This window comes from Rissa tridactyla, chromosome 11 (genome assembly GCF_028500815.1).
Source record: "Rissa tridactyla isolate bRisTri1 chromosome 11, bRisTri1.patW.cur.20221130, whole genome shotgun sequence".
NCBI classification, from domain to species: domain Eukaryota; kingdom Metazoa; phylum Chordata; class Aves; order Charadriiformes; family Laridae; genus Rissa; species Rissa tridactyla.
The window spans coordinates 10,474,843-10,493,075 of NC_071476.1; the positions used below are offsets into that span (position 1 = coordinate 10,474,843).

The following is an 18,233-nucleotide window of genomic DNA, read 5'->3' on the forward strand; positions in this document are numbered from 1 at the left end:
TCGCTCCCCTTCTCCTGACAGGAAGAAGACTGAAGGGCACAGAAAGCCAAGAAAAATACCCTGTGGTGCCACAGCACAAAACTGGGAGAGCTGGGAAATAACAGTAATAACCCATTATTTATGGCTGTGGATTTCTATACTCCAAAAACTGGCTCAATTAAAAAGGAGAAAAAAGGATCCGTTTCCAGATTTCTCCAGCCAAAATCGTAACAGGAAGACTACTAAGTAAGGCCAGAATTTTGTTAATGAAGTGGGAAATCTAATACCAAGAAAGACTCTTTATCCTTTTATTGGGAAAAAAAGCACAAGAACCAGCGTAGCAGTGACATCTCCTGGAAGCCAATACATCACAGTAGACAAAAATTCCAGCTTTTTAGCTCTATCTTTCTCATTAACAATCAGTTTGTCTCATTCACTTGAACACTGAGACTGTAAGAAATACCACCACTATTTAACTTGCCCCTCATGGCAGAAAAAAACCCAAACGCAAACAGCACACACACCCCCCCAGCCAGCTCTCCCAAACGTCTGGAGGAAAGTCTTTGCTCCCTGGCCAGCTGCTGAAGGGAAAAAACCCCATGGATTATGAAAGAGTAAGGAAGCAATGTTGATTGTTCTGAAAGTCTGAACTCATTAACCTTTCAACTTAAAGTAGATTTATGAATAGTTTCATGAAAGAATAAGAAAGGAAAAATCAGTCTTTAACAGTGTTTGCCACAGGCATTCCTGTTTTAAGAGCAGAGAATCATGGAACCTTCATATTTAACTCTTGCTTACGAGTTCTTCAGAACTGCTAGCCCATGTAGAAGTGCCCTAATGGTGCTGTCACCTGTGTCATTGAAAACTAAAATACAGAAGCGTGCAAGCAACTTTTTCCCCTCTATTACAGGAGATCTACAACCAGCCTCTCTCCCCAGAACCCATCCTATTTTGGAGGGAGCAGAATTCCAAGTGTGGTACTCTAGTTTGCTTCTGAAAACACTTAGCCACAGCTGAAAAGGAAGATCCACCACATTAGCATTCAGGATAACGGTTTCTTTTGAAGAAAAGCCAAAGGGCCAGAGGAAAATAATTTTATTATATCCACATTTAAAAGAGTAGGGGTGAACTTGCATGCAAAATTAGGTTGATTTGGGTGGGCTTTCTTTTTCTAGAACAAATTCTCATCTTTGTTCAGTACAGATGCTTTCAAAGTCATTCTATGAACTTTCTCACTGCCAGGGACCAAGCCAGGTATGTGCCAGTTTAATGAACCAGATAAACAATTGTGTCACCAATGTCCTTTGTCAGGCCATTCTCAGTAATGCGAACATGCTTCTCGCCCAGGTCGATGTGGAAGATGGCTTGCTCCAGAATAGGCGTTTTCTCCGCTTCTTCTTTGCCAAGGACGGGAACACGGCGTGGCCCAAGCACAGGATCATCAAACCTCATCAGCTTCACTTTAGAGAGATCTGCAGTAGAGAGACTGGCTGGTCAGGCTATGGGACCTACACACAAGCTATAGCATCAACTGAACTAATCAAAACAACACTTAATACTTGGTACTTTAAAATATCTACTCCAAGGAAATACATTCTCTCAGGAATACCATTCATGTTAAGATTTACACCCACTATAAAGATGTCATTCAGTGGTTACACAGCAAGCTACCAGCAGAAATGGGGATAAACGACACAGAAATACCAACTCTCGATACTACACTAAGCACTAAATTTGCCTTATCTGGTTTTGGGACACCTGTGAGTAACCAAACAGTTATGGTATCATTTTCTGAGGAAATGAATTTCAGAGACTAGGAGAAAGGGGAAGGCGAGACTTGTTTTAAATAGAATTCCCTGTTAAAATGCACACCAGTATAGACTGCTAAGCAGCCCAAGAAAAGTCTTTAGGAAGCCTGGGATCTTTGAGCCAAGCCTTTCTCCAAGTACAACCTTCCAGTCCTTGCGCACCAACAGCACAGTGACACCTTCTGGAAAAGGCCAAGTGAGGAGGAGTCACTGCTTCATCTCACTTGTTTTCAATTACTTCAAAATATCCACCTCGCAGAAGCGTAGCAGATGTGTGTGTGTATCTGCTATGCATACAGCGCATTTCCCTAAACTGTATTTTGCTACATTCTTCATCATACATCCCTCTCTGTGTGCTCCATCATCAGTGTGCAGTTGTCTTTGTTCTACAGATAAACATCGATATAAACACAAGCTGTTGAAAGATACAGAAAGAAGAAACAGCTTTGCTGTCATAAGCTTTTCGATGAGGTCCATTTTTCCTTTTATACCCAGCTCACAGTGCTTCCGATTTCTTTGATTCTTAATTACTGCATTCAAAAACACAGCTGCCGCTTCTTTAAGAAAGCTATTTTCTTTCATTACACTGGCCAGAAACTTAATGCTTGTTACAACAACGTCCAACATGAAATTTTATCATGCTATTCTGTGTTTTCCTAAAATATCTTTCCAAGCAGGTGGAGAAGTAAAGAATACTAAAATTATCAACAAGTAGGCTACAAAATTTGCTTATTTCCAAGAAAAACTGAGGAAAAGCACCCACTCTGAAATACTACTACGTACAAAGACCACCTTTAGGCTGTCAAGTGCATATCACCTTTAGAATTTACATGGCAGACTAATAGCCCTGCATAAAGTTACTAGGCAGAAAACTGTTCAGAAAGCAAAGCAAGAGGAAGCAAAGTAATTATGGGCAGCAATCCCAGGATTGTTGCCAAACAAAAGGAACCTCCACAGAGTTGGACTTTTTCCTATGATGGAATTCAGGTTCCTAAGCCACAGCACACCGGTCACTGCAGCGCACTCAACATGCTCTAAGGAAATATGCTGTAGCAAAAGCAGGTCCCCAGGCTCTGTCTGGAGACCTTTATCGGAGCCATGGCTGCACCACCGAGGCACCAGCTTCTGTCGGTGATGCTGTCAGACGCAGGGGCAAGGTCTGGCTCCCCGGCTGCTCTCGCGCGGGTCCCCGCTGCTGGAGCCAGCTAACACCAGGGCATGCAACAGGCAGCGCTACCACAGCTGAAATGCCACGTCAGGTTCAGGGGTGATGAAATGCTTTTGTCTTAATGCTTTCTGGATGGAATCTGCTATTGCCATGGACTGGGAGCTCTCAAAGAAACTCTTCCAGTACTTATTGTCTCTCTCACCACTGCAGGGTTCAACATTTAACAGACGAAATAAAGCATTAGTGCATAAAGAATACAAGAGTAGAGAAGGAATAAATAGCTCAGAGGATTCAACAGGAATATTAAACTAGTTCCTACAGAGGTTGCAAGTTTGAGTTTGGCATAAACAATGGTAATCCCAGTTTTAAGTGTTTTTCCACTTTTCCGCAAGTGTTTTCCATAGTATTTCCACTATGAACCAGGACAGAAATTATTAGGAGCCAACACAGCAACTGTTAAATTAATTCACCTTAGGCTAAATAGAAAAATAAATTTGATAATTTTTTTTTCAGCCCTGGGGTCCAAAACAGAAGGGACAGAAGCTGCCTATAACCGGTTTGGGACTAACTCTTTTTCTTGGAAATTCAAAGCACAAGGGGAAATAAAATCCATATTAATCTCTGGCTGAAACTATGTTTCGGTGTATCAGTGGCAGAACAAATGAGTAATGAGGAAAACCCATAAAAAAGCCTGCCTATTTGCAGGTTATCTCTTTCCTTGTTCACTTAAACGTAAAACTTCTCACTCCTTTCTAAGTATCCATGACAGCAGCACAAACTTCAGCAGCTTTGTTTCCACTTCTCTCCTGGAAACATTAATCTAATCAGCATGTGACAGCTGTAGGTCTGTGCCAGTATTTTACCTTTGATTCCTCTGTCCATCTTCATTAAGCGTCTGATCACTGTCTCTCTGTTGTCTCCTTGCCGGATTTCAATTTTTGTCGAGAAGTGGCCATTTGACGGTTGAGGGTTCACCAAAAATACAGACACACTGGGCTGTAAGAAAGTTAATACAAACATTAAAGGAGAACCTCTATTTGTGATCCAAGCCTCAGAGGAAACATGAAACTAAAACAAATAAACATCATCTATCAACAAATATTCTGGATGGATAAACGTCATTTGGAAACACTTACTGCCAGTGGCTGAATGCAAGCACTCCTCTTGCACAACTCTCCAACACATAAGCCACAGTATACACAAGTTTATAGGACATATTTAGTGAAATCAATCAAATTTTAACTTTTGAAAAGTATTAGAGCTAGAAATATTCATACATGATACCACTGTTGATGAGTTTCACTAATCTTACACATTACTCACTAATTCCTCCAAGAGCGCATGACAAAACTGTAAGAATACTTTTGAAAGGTTTTAGTTTTATGCAACTGAACGCCATTTATTAGCCCGACATAAACTAATGGAAAAACATAGAAAGTATTAAAAAACACTTTAGGATTCAGCAAACAAGTAATACGAAGTTTCACATGGAAATTTATAATACCTTAAAACAAGTATCATATGCAACACAACAACTGCTATATAACAGTGGTGAAGTGAGATCCAGCCATACTTGTGCAAGACCTTCTCAATTCTCTATTTGCGGCCTGTGTTTTAACTAGAATACAGAGTAGTATTGTACTACGGAGTGGTAGTTGAGGCGTACGCTGAGAGAAACAAATACAGAATATGCTTGTGCTGAAGTCACGTGTTTTTAACAGTCTTCAGGTCAAATCATTAAACTGTGCTGGCTCGAAGAGCCTTAAAGCTAAGGTGCAATCACAGTCACATTTAGGGCTCTGTACAGAGGGGAAAAAAAATAAAAATATAATTGCTTCAGGAGATGTTTCTTGTTTTGAACGGCTGATGGATCAAAGGCAAAAAAAATCCAATGTTCATGTCTGATTCAAGTTTTTAAATGACATATTTGCTTTTATTGTTGGTTTGGTTTTTTTAATTAAGTTTTCAGACCTCCAGTATCAGAATTTCTAATTTTACCTCAGTTCTGAATGTGGAAAATGGTTTTCCAGGACAGCAGTCTTCTTTTATTTTATCTTCTGCTTCAGACGCGAACTTCACTTCAATGTGATCCAGCTGTTAAAAAAAAAAAAAAAAGGGGAGGGGGACGGACAAAAAACCCAGGAGTTTAATTGCTTTGGAGGGAACACCAGGAGTTCCCAGGCTTATCAAACAATTGTTCACATAGTAAAGTGGAAAGTAAACATGCCTTGGCATAAGGCAACATTAGCACACCCAATATCACAACATATTGTTTGGGAAGGACCTCTGAAGGTCACCTTCTCCCTGCCCGAAGTCGGACTACTGCCCACACTGGACCAAGTCCGCCTCTGAGGATGGAGATGCCATGGCCTCCCCGGGCAGCCTGCTCCAATATTACCCGCCACCCGCGCAAACACCTCTCCTCATGTCCTGCCTCAGCCTCACAAGCTGCACCTCCAGCAGTAACTCCCAGTTACTGCCCCTTGTTTGACTCTCAGCCCACTGCCAAGAGAGAGGTTGACTTTATCGTCTTTGCGACCCTAAGCAGCAGCAGATTTCTCCGAGACCTTCCCTTGGCGATCCTCACCAAGCCCACCTCCTTCACCCTCAGCTGGAGGCCATGCACTCGAGGCTCCCCCAGCCATCTCGATGCTCCTCTGGTCAACAGCCCCAACCCCTCGAAGCCTCGTTAAACCGGGGCTGTGGAGAGGGGGAGGATGAGAGGGGCGCACAGCACTGACACACTCTGAATCGGGCTCAGCAGAGCTGAGGGGAGATGGATGACCTCCCTTGACTTGCCAAATCATGTCCTATACGGGTGACTCCTAATGCAGGTCAGCACGCAGCATGGCTCATCTGCGGTGACAGCACACTCACGTTAGTTTATATTAATCTTGACAAGGCCACAGTAACCCCAAAGTCCTTTGAGGCAGAGCTGATGGCCGGCCAGCTCCAGCTTGTAGAGAAATGTGGGGCAATTCTGCCCTGCTGCAGAACTTGACCATTCCTGTTAAGCTGCAGGAAATTTCATAGCCCAGATCTCAAGTTTCTCTAGATTCTCCCACATAAAAGATCCACTGTCATACTGTAGAGGTTACAAAATGAAGTTTTGCAATATATATGTATTTTCAGTTTATAGGGGTTTTGGTTTGGTTTGGTTGGGGGTGGTTGGGTCGGGTTTTTTTGTTTTGTGTTTGGGGGTTTTTTTGTTACATAAACCTGCCTGAGCTGTTCCCTCATTAACATATTGTCTATTGAACCAAATTCTGGTTAGCATAAGCAGCAGCATAACTGCTACTAGACTGGCATCCATTTTACTATATACCATAGTTTTTAAAAGCCCTGCCCAGACCTGCCCCTTGAAGAGGGCAGGGTAATCTGCTACGGTGAATATCGTCAGAGTCCAAGGACACAAGGCTAAGGACTCTGATCACTCTTACTGTCAATGCCTTGAAACATCTCCTCATTTCTTTAGCTGAAAAAATATAAGATACTGGTTGGCTCAGCGAAAAATGTCTCTTCAAAAGCGTCACTGGACTTCACTATCACAGAAACAACCAGTACTGCAGCAAAACCGACCTCTGTTTTGGGGGAACGTGTCTGTATACCACACACCTACCAGTGCCTCATGTCTGTATTTAACAGATTTATACACCTATATTTGACAAATTTAAACAGCAAGATCAAAATACAGAAAGCTGATAAAAAAAATCTATTACGTGAGCAACATACACCCAGCAGTTCATGTAAGCAGGCTTAGAGCCTTAGGAAAGGCTGGACCTCCAGCTATCCCAATAAGCACCAAGCAATGACTATGTCGAGTATACACAGACCTCCAAGGAATTTGTCAAATAGACAATATTCTCCATGAGCACTGCACGTTCATCAAATTCTAGTTCCAGATCAAGAACACGTGATCCATTCTTCTCCAGATTTTCCTGGCAAAGGAAAAAAAGAAAAAAAAAGGGTTAAACCCCTCTAAACACTGCAACTAAAATGATGCTTCAAAATGGCAAACTATCTACATTAGTCATGAAAAGAATAAGCTTTTAAATATGACAGCTCTCTGCTGGCACAACATGCTAACGTAGCAGCAATAATTTTCTTGTAACAGGGTTTCTTCTACAGGGAATTAGTGACACTGATGAGAGGAGTAAGAGCAATTAGAACACATTTTTAATATAGAATTGAAAAGGTGTTTGACATTCACAGTTATTTATAATCCCTACTTAATGCGCAGGTTGAGAATTCACAAAATAAGTCAGCACTTCAGTGGTATTTCACAGCAGGAAATTCAGTCTTATGACCTAGTTTAAAATAAAGGACGAGCAGAGAACAACTGGACATGTTCACAGCAGTTGTAAAACAAGTTCTCTGCAGGGAAATAACAACTACCTTTATATGTCAACATAAAAGTAACTTAATTAGTCCAGAAAGCCAACAGCAACAGTCACAAGAGACAAAGTATTACAAGCAATATAAAAACCATGTGAATTTTTTTTTTTTTTTTTTTACTAAAACAGAACTTCCACTTTGGAATTTAATCTGTCCCTTTCTCGCTTTCATATGCTGAGCCAGCTGTCTGCTTTGAAGCCCTGCTTTGTCAGACTCAGCACGGTTGTGGTTTCCTGCTTTCCTTGTCAGTTTAATGGGAAGGATTCCCTGCATTAACTCTGAATTGCTTCCCTTTGGAAATCACAAAAGTTTCTTCTACATTTAAGCTCTCCTTTGACGAACAGGAAGCACAAGCAGAAATGCTCCTTGTACAGTGGAATTGCCGAATAATTGGTTTCGGAGAAAAACATACTGATCTAGGAAGCCTGAACTCCGATGTTTCTATGTCTTTATGTGAAATTGCCAACTGCTCTTCAAAAGCGAAAGGATGGATGACTGGGTACGCCTCAGCACACTGACCCACCCCCTGCGTGGACCAGAAGCACTAACTGTTGCCAGACCGAGGACATCAAACACTAGGGCTGTTTCAGCCCTAACACACTCGCAGGACTGAAAGCTCGTCTGACCTTTTCCGACTCCGTCGGCTGATCTAACACATCACTACGGCTCTTTACACACCTCACTTATGCAGGAAGCGCCATAGCTGCTTTCTGCTCCCTGTTCCTCTGAAGGCTTCTGAGCTACCATGAAAAGGAACAATTAGAATAACCCTAGAGAGGCGGCAAAAGAGCACCTCCATTTATAAACATGAGTAGAAGTCAAAATACTTTTAAACCCTACTCCGCCCCCCCTTTTTTTTTATTTAAGATTTTGCTTATTCTTTGCTTCTTGAACATTCCTAGTTGATGTATTGAATTTTTATCTGCAACCACAAGCAAAAAAAAGTTTCTTAGAAAAAAATGCAAGCCAAGATTTTCACAGGCTTGCATGACTAAGAAAATAACAATGAAATATCGGAATATTAGTGACAAGAACATAAGAACGATGCAGAAAATTCTTAATTTCATTTAGGGCTAAGAAGAGTCCCTTTTTTCTTCCCTTAAATGTAGGATAATCAACTATCTCTAGCCTTGTTCTTAACTTTCTAAGCATTTTTATGTCTCCAAAGCAACACCTTATTCTCATGAAAAACTAGAAAAGTCAAATGCTATGCATAGAGAAATCCACTTGTATTTGAAGCACAGATTGTACAACCTGTGAAATACACAAATGACCAAGCCTCAATGAGACCATGAGTTCACTGGGCTAATTCACATAGAGACATTTTTATTGTATCTTTCTTCCAGAGGTGTCAAAGTTTATAAATAAAAACATTAAGATCAAGGAGCAAGATACAGACTCAAGTCAAAAGTTAGTAGGAGATCCAGGAACGAAACAAAGGAAACAATACCTGTGGCACAAAGTTACAGATTGTCATTGCCTTTGTCTGACATGTTTCAGTCGCAAAAGCTTTTTTTGTACAAGAACTGTCCCTCTGACACTTACCTTAACCATGGCAACAAAAGGCATAACCTTCTTCATATACTTCTTCAGCTCCGGCAGGGCGTTAAGCTCACTGGCAATTACTTTATTGTCTGGCAGGTGACCTCCACTGACCTAAACATTGGTGAACATCCATTAAAAAGTATAGGCATCAGTAAAAAACCTTGCCCTTTAATATCATATACCCTTCATGCTTTTCCATAAATACCAGCAAGGTTTGTCATCATCATCGATTCCACATATAGGAATGTGGAATATTCCATTTTCCCATCCCTGTGAAACATTTTAAAAGTCATATTTTAAGTCTTTGACAAAAAAAAAAACAACAGATAACTACCGCCATTCAGGCAACTCAGTATTATTCTGCTTTTTCTTTATTCTTTCCAGTGACTGTATACTAATATACTTAAATTTTCTACCAGAATGCATTTAAAAATCTACTTTTAAGCCTTATCACAAGCACATTTTTAAGCACTAGTTTCCTGAACTTCTGGTGTTTTACACCCAAAATTCAGATATTTGCAACAATCCTATTTAGTGCATCACACCAAACAGCAGATTTTAACACCAATGCAGAAAAAAGCCAATAGAATGCCCAAAGTTTAACACCCCAAAACCAAATTTCACATGAGGAAGGCTGGTTTATCTCAATGCCATAAGTCATGACTCTCTAATCTATCAGCTACAACATTGGTTTGTTCAAGCCAAGAAGGATGGTGCCTCAGGAGGCCAAAAGCCACTCTCCTCAGTTGCCCCATGTCCAAAGCACAGATTCTTCTGCTTTCAGAAAAGCTTATTTCTTCTACTTATGACTGACATATTCCATTCAACTTATTTCTTGTAACATCATTGAATAGTTTACACCTATTCGAGGACCAAAATAACGTTTCTGAGCCCACTTGCATAGTAAGGCAGAATTAATCTGTCAGTCAACAATGTTTCCTCAGAAATATACTTGCAAAGTGTATTTTAAAAGCTATCCACTTAAAAATGAAAAAAATAACAGGACATGGGTCGCTTTTTACTCAGATTGTCAACAAACAATGAAATCATACTGTCAAATCAATGACATTCCTTGGGACATTTTCATTAAGCACCAAAATTTACTGGACAGTTATAAAAGGATAAAGAAAAGTAAAACTATCTTGCTTTATATTTAAATAATTTGGTAACAAATTACTGCTTATAAGCTTTCTACAGACAGAAAAGAAGAGCCCACAAGAAAGCAGTTAAGCAGCCCAAAGAAACAGGACAGGATGACCACCTGGTAGTGCTTGCGCAGAAGCGATAAGGTGGTGTGCTGCCACGGCGGGTAGTTCTTTGCCACGTAGATGGTACAGTGAGAAGGCTTCTGGGCAGGTTCTTTACTAGTTTTCTAAGGAAGCGAAGAACAAGAGTTAGGAAGGAGTCCTAAGGCAATAGGGAATTATCAAGTACACACACTTAGAAAGATGACCCAGTACACTCCACCTTTCCTTTCACGGGTGCCATGTAGTTCTTGAGGCGGAGGCGGAGGTCATGAGCTGCTTCCATCAGGTACTGAGAGGAGCGAATTAACACCTCATCCACAGGACCCGCTGTCGGCCAAGAGGCACTCATGATGGAACCGGGCTTGGAAGAAAGGGAGAAGTGACATGCACTGAGAGGAAAACACATCACTATGTGGTGGTTTTTCTAGCCATTGTAGCTTGACTGGAAACTGGAGTTAAGACAGTCTGAACCCCAATGAGCACCCACTTACAGCCAGGTTGTAAAGGAATAACTATACAGCCAACAAGTATTTATTTGCAATGTGTTAAGGACTATGCATACAATTACACCTGTCATATAGCTACATAACTTCATCTACAAGCACAAGGCAATAAAAAAAAAAAACCCCAACAACTAAGTTTCATGCATAAGTGTAGAAATATTGCATTATTTGGGTTAATTTTAGATGACCTCTTTGTGAGTCCACAACCAAAGTGACTTGTATTAAAGTTTCATGTATCATCACATTAAGAGGCTCGCTCCGTATGTTTACTGTCCTACGGACAATCAGCTATTATGGCTCTTCATATTGTAAGACATACGTTTCTTCTACTTGCATATGAAAGACATCCATAAGCCTGATATGAGCCTTACTAAAAATCAGTAAAAGCTTAGATCCAAATCAAATGACAAGACTGAGACTTTAGTACCTTTCCCAGCAGTGACCAGATGTGCTCACATAAGTGGGGACAGATAGGAGCCAACAGCAGAGTCTGAACTTCAATAAACTGAAACACCAACTCTCTGTGCATTCCTTCTATCGCCAGCTCACGGTATTTGTCCTTTGCTGCCTGAAAGACAGCCAATGCTACCACCATTAACACACTCCAACTGCCAGGGAGAAACAATTAGAAGAACACACACACAATTCCTTGCTCTAATATGGCTTTAGAATTTAAGCAGCTTAGAAGTCAATAATGGATTATTACAAGAACTGTACTTTTCTGAAGCACCTGAGTGTGAATCTGGCTGTTGGCCATTTGATTTTTGCAATAATATGGTACTTTTAAAAAAGTGTTTATTGTCACAGACATAAAAGACAAAAATATCCACAACTGTGTATCAGGTACTATCATCGCAAATAGCTTGCATAAAGATACTAGCAAGTACTAAGAAAAAGACAATGAATATGATCTATCATTACACACATAATTCAGCCTACTCAATCATATTCCTGAATATCATAAAGGAGCCACATGAAGGAGTCTCTGTAATTCATTAAGTGAAGTGGCACGGTTCAGCAGACACTCTGGAGACACGGTTTATGGAACATAAGAAAAAGCACTCTGCTTCCAAACAATTTTGTTGATGTATTATCTGAATTTCCTATGAATAGTTCCTTATTACAAAGGGGCTAAAGAAAGGAAACACTCTGTTTAACAGTGTCTTTTTTTAAGCAGCTTTTTGCTCATATTAGACATCAGGACTATTTGCAGCATCACAGCTGTCTTCCTCTAGACCTTTGTAAAAATGACCCAAGCAGACCTGTATAATTTCAGATTTATTCCATTAAAGTACTCTTCTTTCTTGGCACAATTCTGAATCCAATTCAGCTGTATAATCAAGGATCAGAGACATCAGGATCAAAAGAAATCCACACAGTAACAAATACCTAAGAAGATTCCTCCTACCTGAAATTCAAAGAAGCCAGTTTTCAGAGCTTCCTTAAACATCATCTTCTCATAATTTTGGTCTGTCTTCATTATGCCTGCATTCATCTCACTAGGGAGGGAAGGGAAGTGGGAACATCAATATTGGAGTCTGCCCCGCACAATGACAGCACTGTGTAAAACACCATCATCAATGTCATCAGTGCGGCACAATCACATAACCTGTTCTGTAAAGTGTTTGTTTTACGGAATTAATTAATTCGCAGAAAAAAAATAACTACAGAGATGCTCCTTGCAAGAAAAAAAAAAAATGGACCATCTGTCTATTAGCCTTTGTACAGTACCTGGCAAAGACTCTGTCGTTGAAGGTGTTGGCAGGACCGCTTCTTAGACTGTCTCTGTTTGCAATCATCTCCTTTACCCACTCCACCCATGTGTAGAGACGAAGAATACCAGCATCTGCCATGGCTTCCACAAAGTTGGCATCTTCAACAGTGTCTCCAGCATCAGCCAAGGCTAAACGCATGCCTGCAAGAAACTGGACCAGCTAACATGGCCAGCATGCAATGTGCTGGTAGACAGAGATGCAGGAGGCATGGGACTCAAAGTGAATTTCAACTAGCTTTTCATTAGGAGTTACTAAAATGCAAAGTGAATTTACAAACTGCCTGGCCAGCTAGAGAGAGATGTCCCAAAGGATGCCCTTTACCCAGGAGAGGTGCACTACCCTCCTTGGGAAGCAAAGCAGACTAACACCAAGAACCAGGAGACCAGTACAATCACTGTCCAAAACACAAGAGTGTGCAAGAAGGAACCAGGGCATGCACGTACACACACAGTGGGCAGCCACAGTGCATGCCTTATGTTCTGATCTCTTCAGCGAACACAGAAGAATGAAACACGGACCCTCTAGGAGCTCTCAACACCAGGAGCAGTTCCTGGCTGAAACAGATGTTGTGCTAACATACATCCCAATTTTCTAAACAGAGTTCAGCTTTTCAAACAAGAGCAGGTGGTAAGTACTAGATTTAGTGCAATTCATTACTCCAATAAAACCACTGCTCCTTTGAGAGCAAAGCACTAATTTTAGTCATTTTGGCATAACTGAAAACCTCATGCAGGCCATAACACACTTACCATCTGCAGAAAACTTGTCAACAGCTTGAGTTAGGGTAAGAAAGTTGCCTGTGGATTTAGACATCTGAAAGAAATAGAGGAGTGTCTGTTTTCTCTCACATCCGTTTTGTCGTTGGATAAGCAAGACAGACGCAACAAGGGTTTGGGGCAAACCATTGTGAAAGTATTTTCTTATGAATTGTAGCAAAAGCAATTTGGTAAATCTGAACTGAATCACAGTAAAAGCAAACTAAACTTTGCAAGCGCTCAGCTAGCTCCTGAATATCGAGCTTGTCTTGAGACTTGCATGAGTTGTTATGACTAAGGTCACCACAGCTGCAGGGAAACGGTCACTGCCTTCTGCATCGTGTGGGTTCCGCACTAGACTTTGTCAGGCTTCGAAAAATGGGACAGCTGATACCAAAATTTAATTCCAGAAGTTACCTGAATTAAACTTAAGTACTACAAAATTGGAGTTTTCAGCTCATCCTGCATTGATTTTTCAAGGAGGACTCCGGTGGAGGTTTTTTTGCTTCATATTGAACAGTCTCCAAGGCCTAATTCCCAGGTTCAGGCACTTTTAAATCCAATTACATTCAATTTCAGAACTTGCATATATTAGCAAGTTGTTGGCACTAACCTCTTCTCCCTCACTGGACCTACTCCAATGCTTAACAAAGCTAAAATTTAGTAAAAAAAAATAATCATTCTACATTCTATATTACCCTAAAACTTCACAGAAATGCACTGAAATCTTTACTAAACTGGTGAAGCTATACAAGAGCTAACTTAAGAAAAGTGTAAGACAGAATTGGAGGAAAGGCAGGTCTTTACCTCTGATGAATGAAAAACTGGAGGGCACCAATGAAGAAACTAGAATTTTCACTATTTCCTCCTCTTAAATTCCAAGAAGGATTTTTCCAGTCTGGCTGGCAAGTGCCTGTTTTGACAACCACAAAAGCCATCTCATACACAAAACCTCACTGTACCTTTTCAGAATTAAGGAGGAGATGTCCATTCGCTCTCACAGCTACTGGCCATTTTTCTCTGTTTCAAGACAAGATACAAAGTATTTGACAAAGGAAGTACATTTTTCTCTTTTAAAAGAGAGAACAAACATTTTATGTTCCAGTTTGGGATGAACACCTTAAGTGGAATCTTCAAAAAAACACCTAAAGGGTGTCTTAAAAAAAAAATTAAGGAGCGTCTGAAGATGGAAAGAACTACAATATAAGGTCTAGGAATTATCACGGATGAAATGCAAAGCAGGGAGCGTTGCATCTACAATTATATTTCATTTACCCCACCTTCTATTCAGCTACATTTAAATTAAAGACCAGTGACTGGCACTGCCCAACAGCACTTGATAGAGCAAAGTCCCACCTATCTCTTCCAATGCAGGAAGCAGATATGAAATTCCCCACCACCATCTTTACTATATGTGTATAAATCTGTATATAGGAAAAGCCATTTTCTCAACTCTGACATGAAAGTTCAAGGGAATGCAAACACAGTATTGTAATGCACAGAACCATATCTGTCTAAAAGCACCACTGACCAGCAAAGATTCTCAACCTGTGCTGTGCAGTCCATGGGAATACGGACACACTGCTTTAGTGATCCTTGAGAAGTAAAAGAAAACTCCATGATAATAAAGTTACTTAAAATCCCATGCAGGAATACAATTCAATACTGGAAAATACATAGGAGGAGATACTTACCAAAGACATTTGACTTTTATAAAACAGGCCAATGAAAGCTAAAGTTAAAATTTGTTCTCTACCTTTACACATTTGCTTTTTTACATGGCTATCTAACTGAGCATTTCCTGCCTCCATAGACAGCTAACAGAAAGGAAAATTAGCATCAATCGTCCCAATACCAACTTCGGCTGCCTTTGGATTTAGCTCTAGGTGGTGCTACTCAGTAGTCTCTCCACTCCCAAAGGAGGGAAAAACCCTAAAGATACACCAGTGCGGATTCAGGATTCAATACATTTTTACACATATCCTCTAAAGAAGCACTAAGCCAAGGCACTGTTTAGTTAGGACATATAAATCCTTAGGTGTGCTCTGGAGCTGATGGAAACTGCCATGTCAATTACGCTACATGCTAAAATTCCAGTATTGAGAACAGACAGGGATTTCAGCAAGTCAACTAAAGTCATATCATGCAGTTAGATTTCAGTTTTGCTTTAAACAATGTTTTAGAATTTGTATGTAAGAATCTTGCATCTTAAAATCTTTAAAGGATTCTAGAAAAAACAGGGGAAATAATGGTAAAAAGCCTTCAATTTCAATAAATTCTATTATAGACAACTGTAACAAAGCTGCAATATGAAAGAATACATTTTCAACTTAATTCTGAATGTTGTACAGTCCAAAAAAGTCATTAGCAAATGTACCAGAACTATAAACTCTCCAGCTTTATCTCCTTTGCATTATCTCCAAACTTACCTTTGATCTGACCACATAGCCACATGATTATAGAGGTAGTATGACAGATGATTTGGAACAAGATCTTTGCCAGAAACTCTGAGATCCACAGGATACCAGAATTCAAACTCCTCCTTTAGCTTGTCCAACTTTTCTTTTGGAATCTCCGTTTTAGGAAATGGAGCTGACTTGAAGAAGATGTAATCCCAAACTTCCTTGCTCATTTGATGTGCCCTGCACAGAATAAGTCCCATATTGAGATGGCAGTAAAAGCTCCTCTTACACTCCACAGCATTTTGAGTAAGACAGCTTAAAACCATTGATTCACTCTCACAACATACTCCATTTGATAAGCAGAGCAAACACGGACAAAGAGTGCACAGGTCTTTGTCTAAAATCAGATGAGCGCATCCAATATAAGAAACAAAATATCCTTTCACTTTACCCCACAGAGTAAGTCTCGGTAAAAAGTGTTTGCTAACACTGTAAGAAAGATGTTATCTACCTGCATAAAAGTATGCTCTAATTCCATATAGTTAAATAGATCAAATCTATAATTCAGTTCTCAGGATGCTCACTTCAAAGTTTGTAACCAGACGTGACTGGTATGTAGGCAGCCTCTCTATAATTAGAGGGGTTTGAACCAAAATTAAAACCTTGACAAGACTTTTGCAACTATTTCCGTTTGTAAGAACCTTCACTTTGGAAATGGTTTTGAGATTAGTTACAGCATTGAATAAGGCGAGTTCCAGTTCCAATGTGTAAACCACTCGGGGAAAACAGTTCAAACACGCAGAATTAGAGCATAAGATTCAAGGCACGACTGGTAGTGGGCTTTTTCGATTCCAGATGAGTTGTACCCCCTCACCTCTCTGATCTCTGTCACTGGAAGTTCACCACCACTCCAACCAGGAGGCCACAGAGCAATCTTAGAAGGTATTCTGGTACAAATGCCCTCTCCCTCCTACTTTGAAGGTTTACAAATACGAGTTGTGGATAAAAGATGGTTCTAAGCTTCTAAGAGGGTTACCAACTTTTAATACAGTGACCAAAACTAAGCGGTAATCCTGCCCACTTTGTACACGGAAGCACACGATATTTTATAGTTGCAAAGCAGTCTCAATAAGCAGAGACACTTCGGCAGCCACTGAAACCAATCACTCAAAAACACCTGGCAAGGACCACTTTAAGGCAAGTCAAACAAGTATTAAAAAAGGTGATTTACTCTGCATACAGTTCCGCTTTGAGGGATATTCCTCCTCTCCCCCTGGCCTCCATACTCCTTTCTCTTTCCTTATTTCCCTTCTGCAGATTTGCTGTAACTTAGCTAACAGCAGGTTAAGTTTTAACAATGATGCTTTTATACACAAAAGCAAAGAATCAGCCTGCTTGGCAAGTCTTTGTCAAGAACAATTCAGGAGATAAGCACACCTAATTAAACAAGAAAACTTAATGATTCACTCTCCCTCACCTGATGCCCAGAGGAGATTCTCCTTGGCCCCGCAGGTTACCTCCCTGTAAGAGATGAGCCACTGTGTAATAGGCCATGTAGATGGTTGAGTCGGAGAGAGACTCTATCAGCCACTGCTCGTCCCAGGGTAACCGCGTACCTGGGAGAGATGGGAGCCAGGACTCAGGCACGGTCAGTATCATCCCTACACACGAGCGCCACACTCAAGCATACAAAAGCAGCTTATGACTTTCAGTGGAACATATACACACGCACACATATGCAAGTACTCATGTTTATGCTTTTAAAATTCCTTTTTTTAAAGCCACACTCAAGCATACAAAAGCAGCTTATGACTTTCAGTGGAACGTACACACACATGCAAGTACTCACGTTTATGCTTTTAAAATTCCTTTTTTTCAAGGCTCAACTTACGCACTTGAAGATTTTATTAAAGAGAAAGCACTTGCTATTTGTGTAGTCAGCTTCTTAACCCAACTGTCAAACAAACTGCAGCTCATGATGGCTTGCTGTGTATTATAACGCATTTATAACAGTTGTCCTATGTCACAGGCTATACGAGATGAAGGCTAGTCAGAATGTAAGGAGAACACCCAAGAAATGGTATTAGCTCTGTCTTCTGAGGTCCCTTCCAAATCAACGGCCCAGACAAAAAGCTACCTACAGAGATGCTGCATAGAATCACAGCAGTAACGCAAAAATAAAGTTACCCCTGGCCACATACGTTTTCAAGAAAGTGTGCCTTCTCCAGGATGCTGGATCAAGACATAGTGTTGGATAAATCCGTTCTACACTTAAATAAATAAATATTTTTTTGATTCTAGATAGCACTTAAGCCTTCAAATGAAATGATGAGTACCATCTTCATGAAACATTGAGTGAGAAAAGGAGTGTTTTGCCTACCTAAGCCATACGTCCTGGAGCACGCATGCTCTTGTAGCCAACCTAAAGTAGCTTCAAAATTTCTCCTAGTCTCTTCACAAAACCTGTAAGAAATAAGCTATTACTAATTACTCCTCTCAGCCCTCTTAGACCACCACTAGCAGCAGCAAGCCACCGCTCCCCTTCACATCCATGTTTATAACTTACGTCTCTAGATGCTTCAAGCACTCTGATGCCTGTTTCTTCCAGGTCACTTCCCCATAGTCTAAATACCTACAGTCAGGAAAAGTTTATTGT

The 18,233-nt window shown here is 40.5% G+C and overlaps 1 protein-coding gene across 3 annotated transcripts in view; it reads right to left on the reverse strand.

Annotated features, from left to right (window-relative positions):
• Window positions 1-284: 284 nt before the first annotated feature.
• The window catches only part of LARS1 (leucyl-tRNA synthetase 1), a 33,734-nt gene continuing 15,785 nt past the window's right edge, over window positions 285-18,233 (reverse strand). For 2 of the 3 annotated variants that reach the window (XM_054216909.1, XM_054216910.1), the window contains exons 17-32: window positions 18,144-18,209; window positions 17,958-18,040; window positions 17,055-17,193; window positions 15,605-15,817; window positions 14,138-14,195; window positions 13,170-13,233; window positions 12,377-12,560; window positions 12,054-12,144; window positions 11,073-11,213; window positions 10,363-10,503; window positions 10,157-10,267; window positions 8,896-9,006; window positions 6,789-6,893; window positions 4,954-5,049; window positions 3,819-3,951; window positions 286-1,451 (exon numbers count right to left, since the gene is read on the reverse strand). In XM_054216909.1, coding sequence (XP_054072884.1) covers window positions 1,246-1,451; window positions 3,819-3,951; window positions 4,954-5,049; window positions 6,789-6,893; window positions 8,896-9,006; window positions 10,157-10,267; window positions 10,363-10,503; window positions 11,073-11,213; window positions 12,054-12,144; window positions 12,377-12,560; window positions 13,170-13,233; window positions 14,138-14,195; window positions 15,605-15,817; window positions 17,055-17,193; window positions 17,958-18,040; window positions 18,144-18,209 — 1,942 coding nt within the window. In that variant the 3' untranslated portion in view covers window positions 286-1,245. Of the gene's footprint in view, window positions 1,452-3,818; window positions 3,952-4,953; window positions 5,050-6,788; window positions 6,894-8,895; window positions 9,007-10,156; window positions 10,268-10,362; window positions 10,504-11,072; window positions 11,214-12,053; window positions 12,145-12,376; window positions 12,561-13,169; window positions 13,234-14,137; window positions 14,196-15,604; window positions 15,818-17,054; window positions 17,194-17,957; window positions 18,041-18,143; window positions 18,210-18,233 lie in introns of all 3 variants that reach the window. The other variant, XM_054216911.1, reaches the window with a different exon arrangement.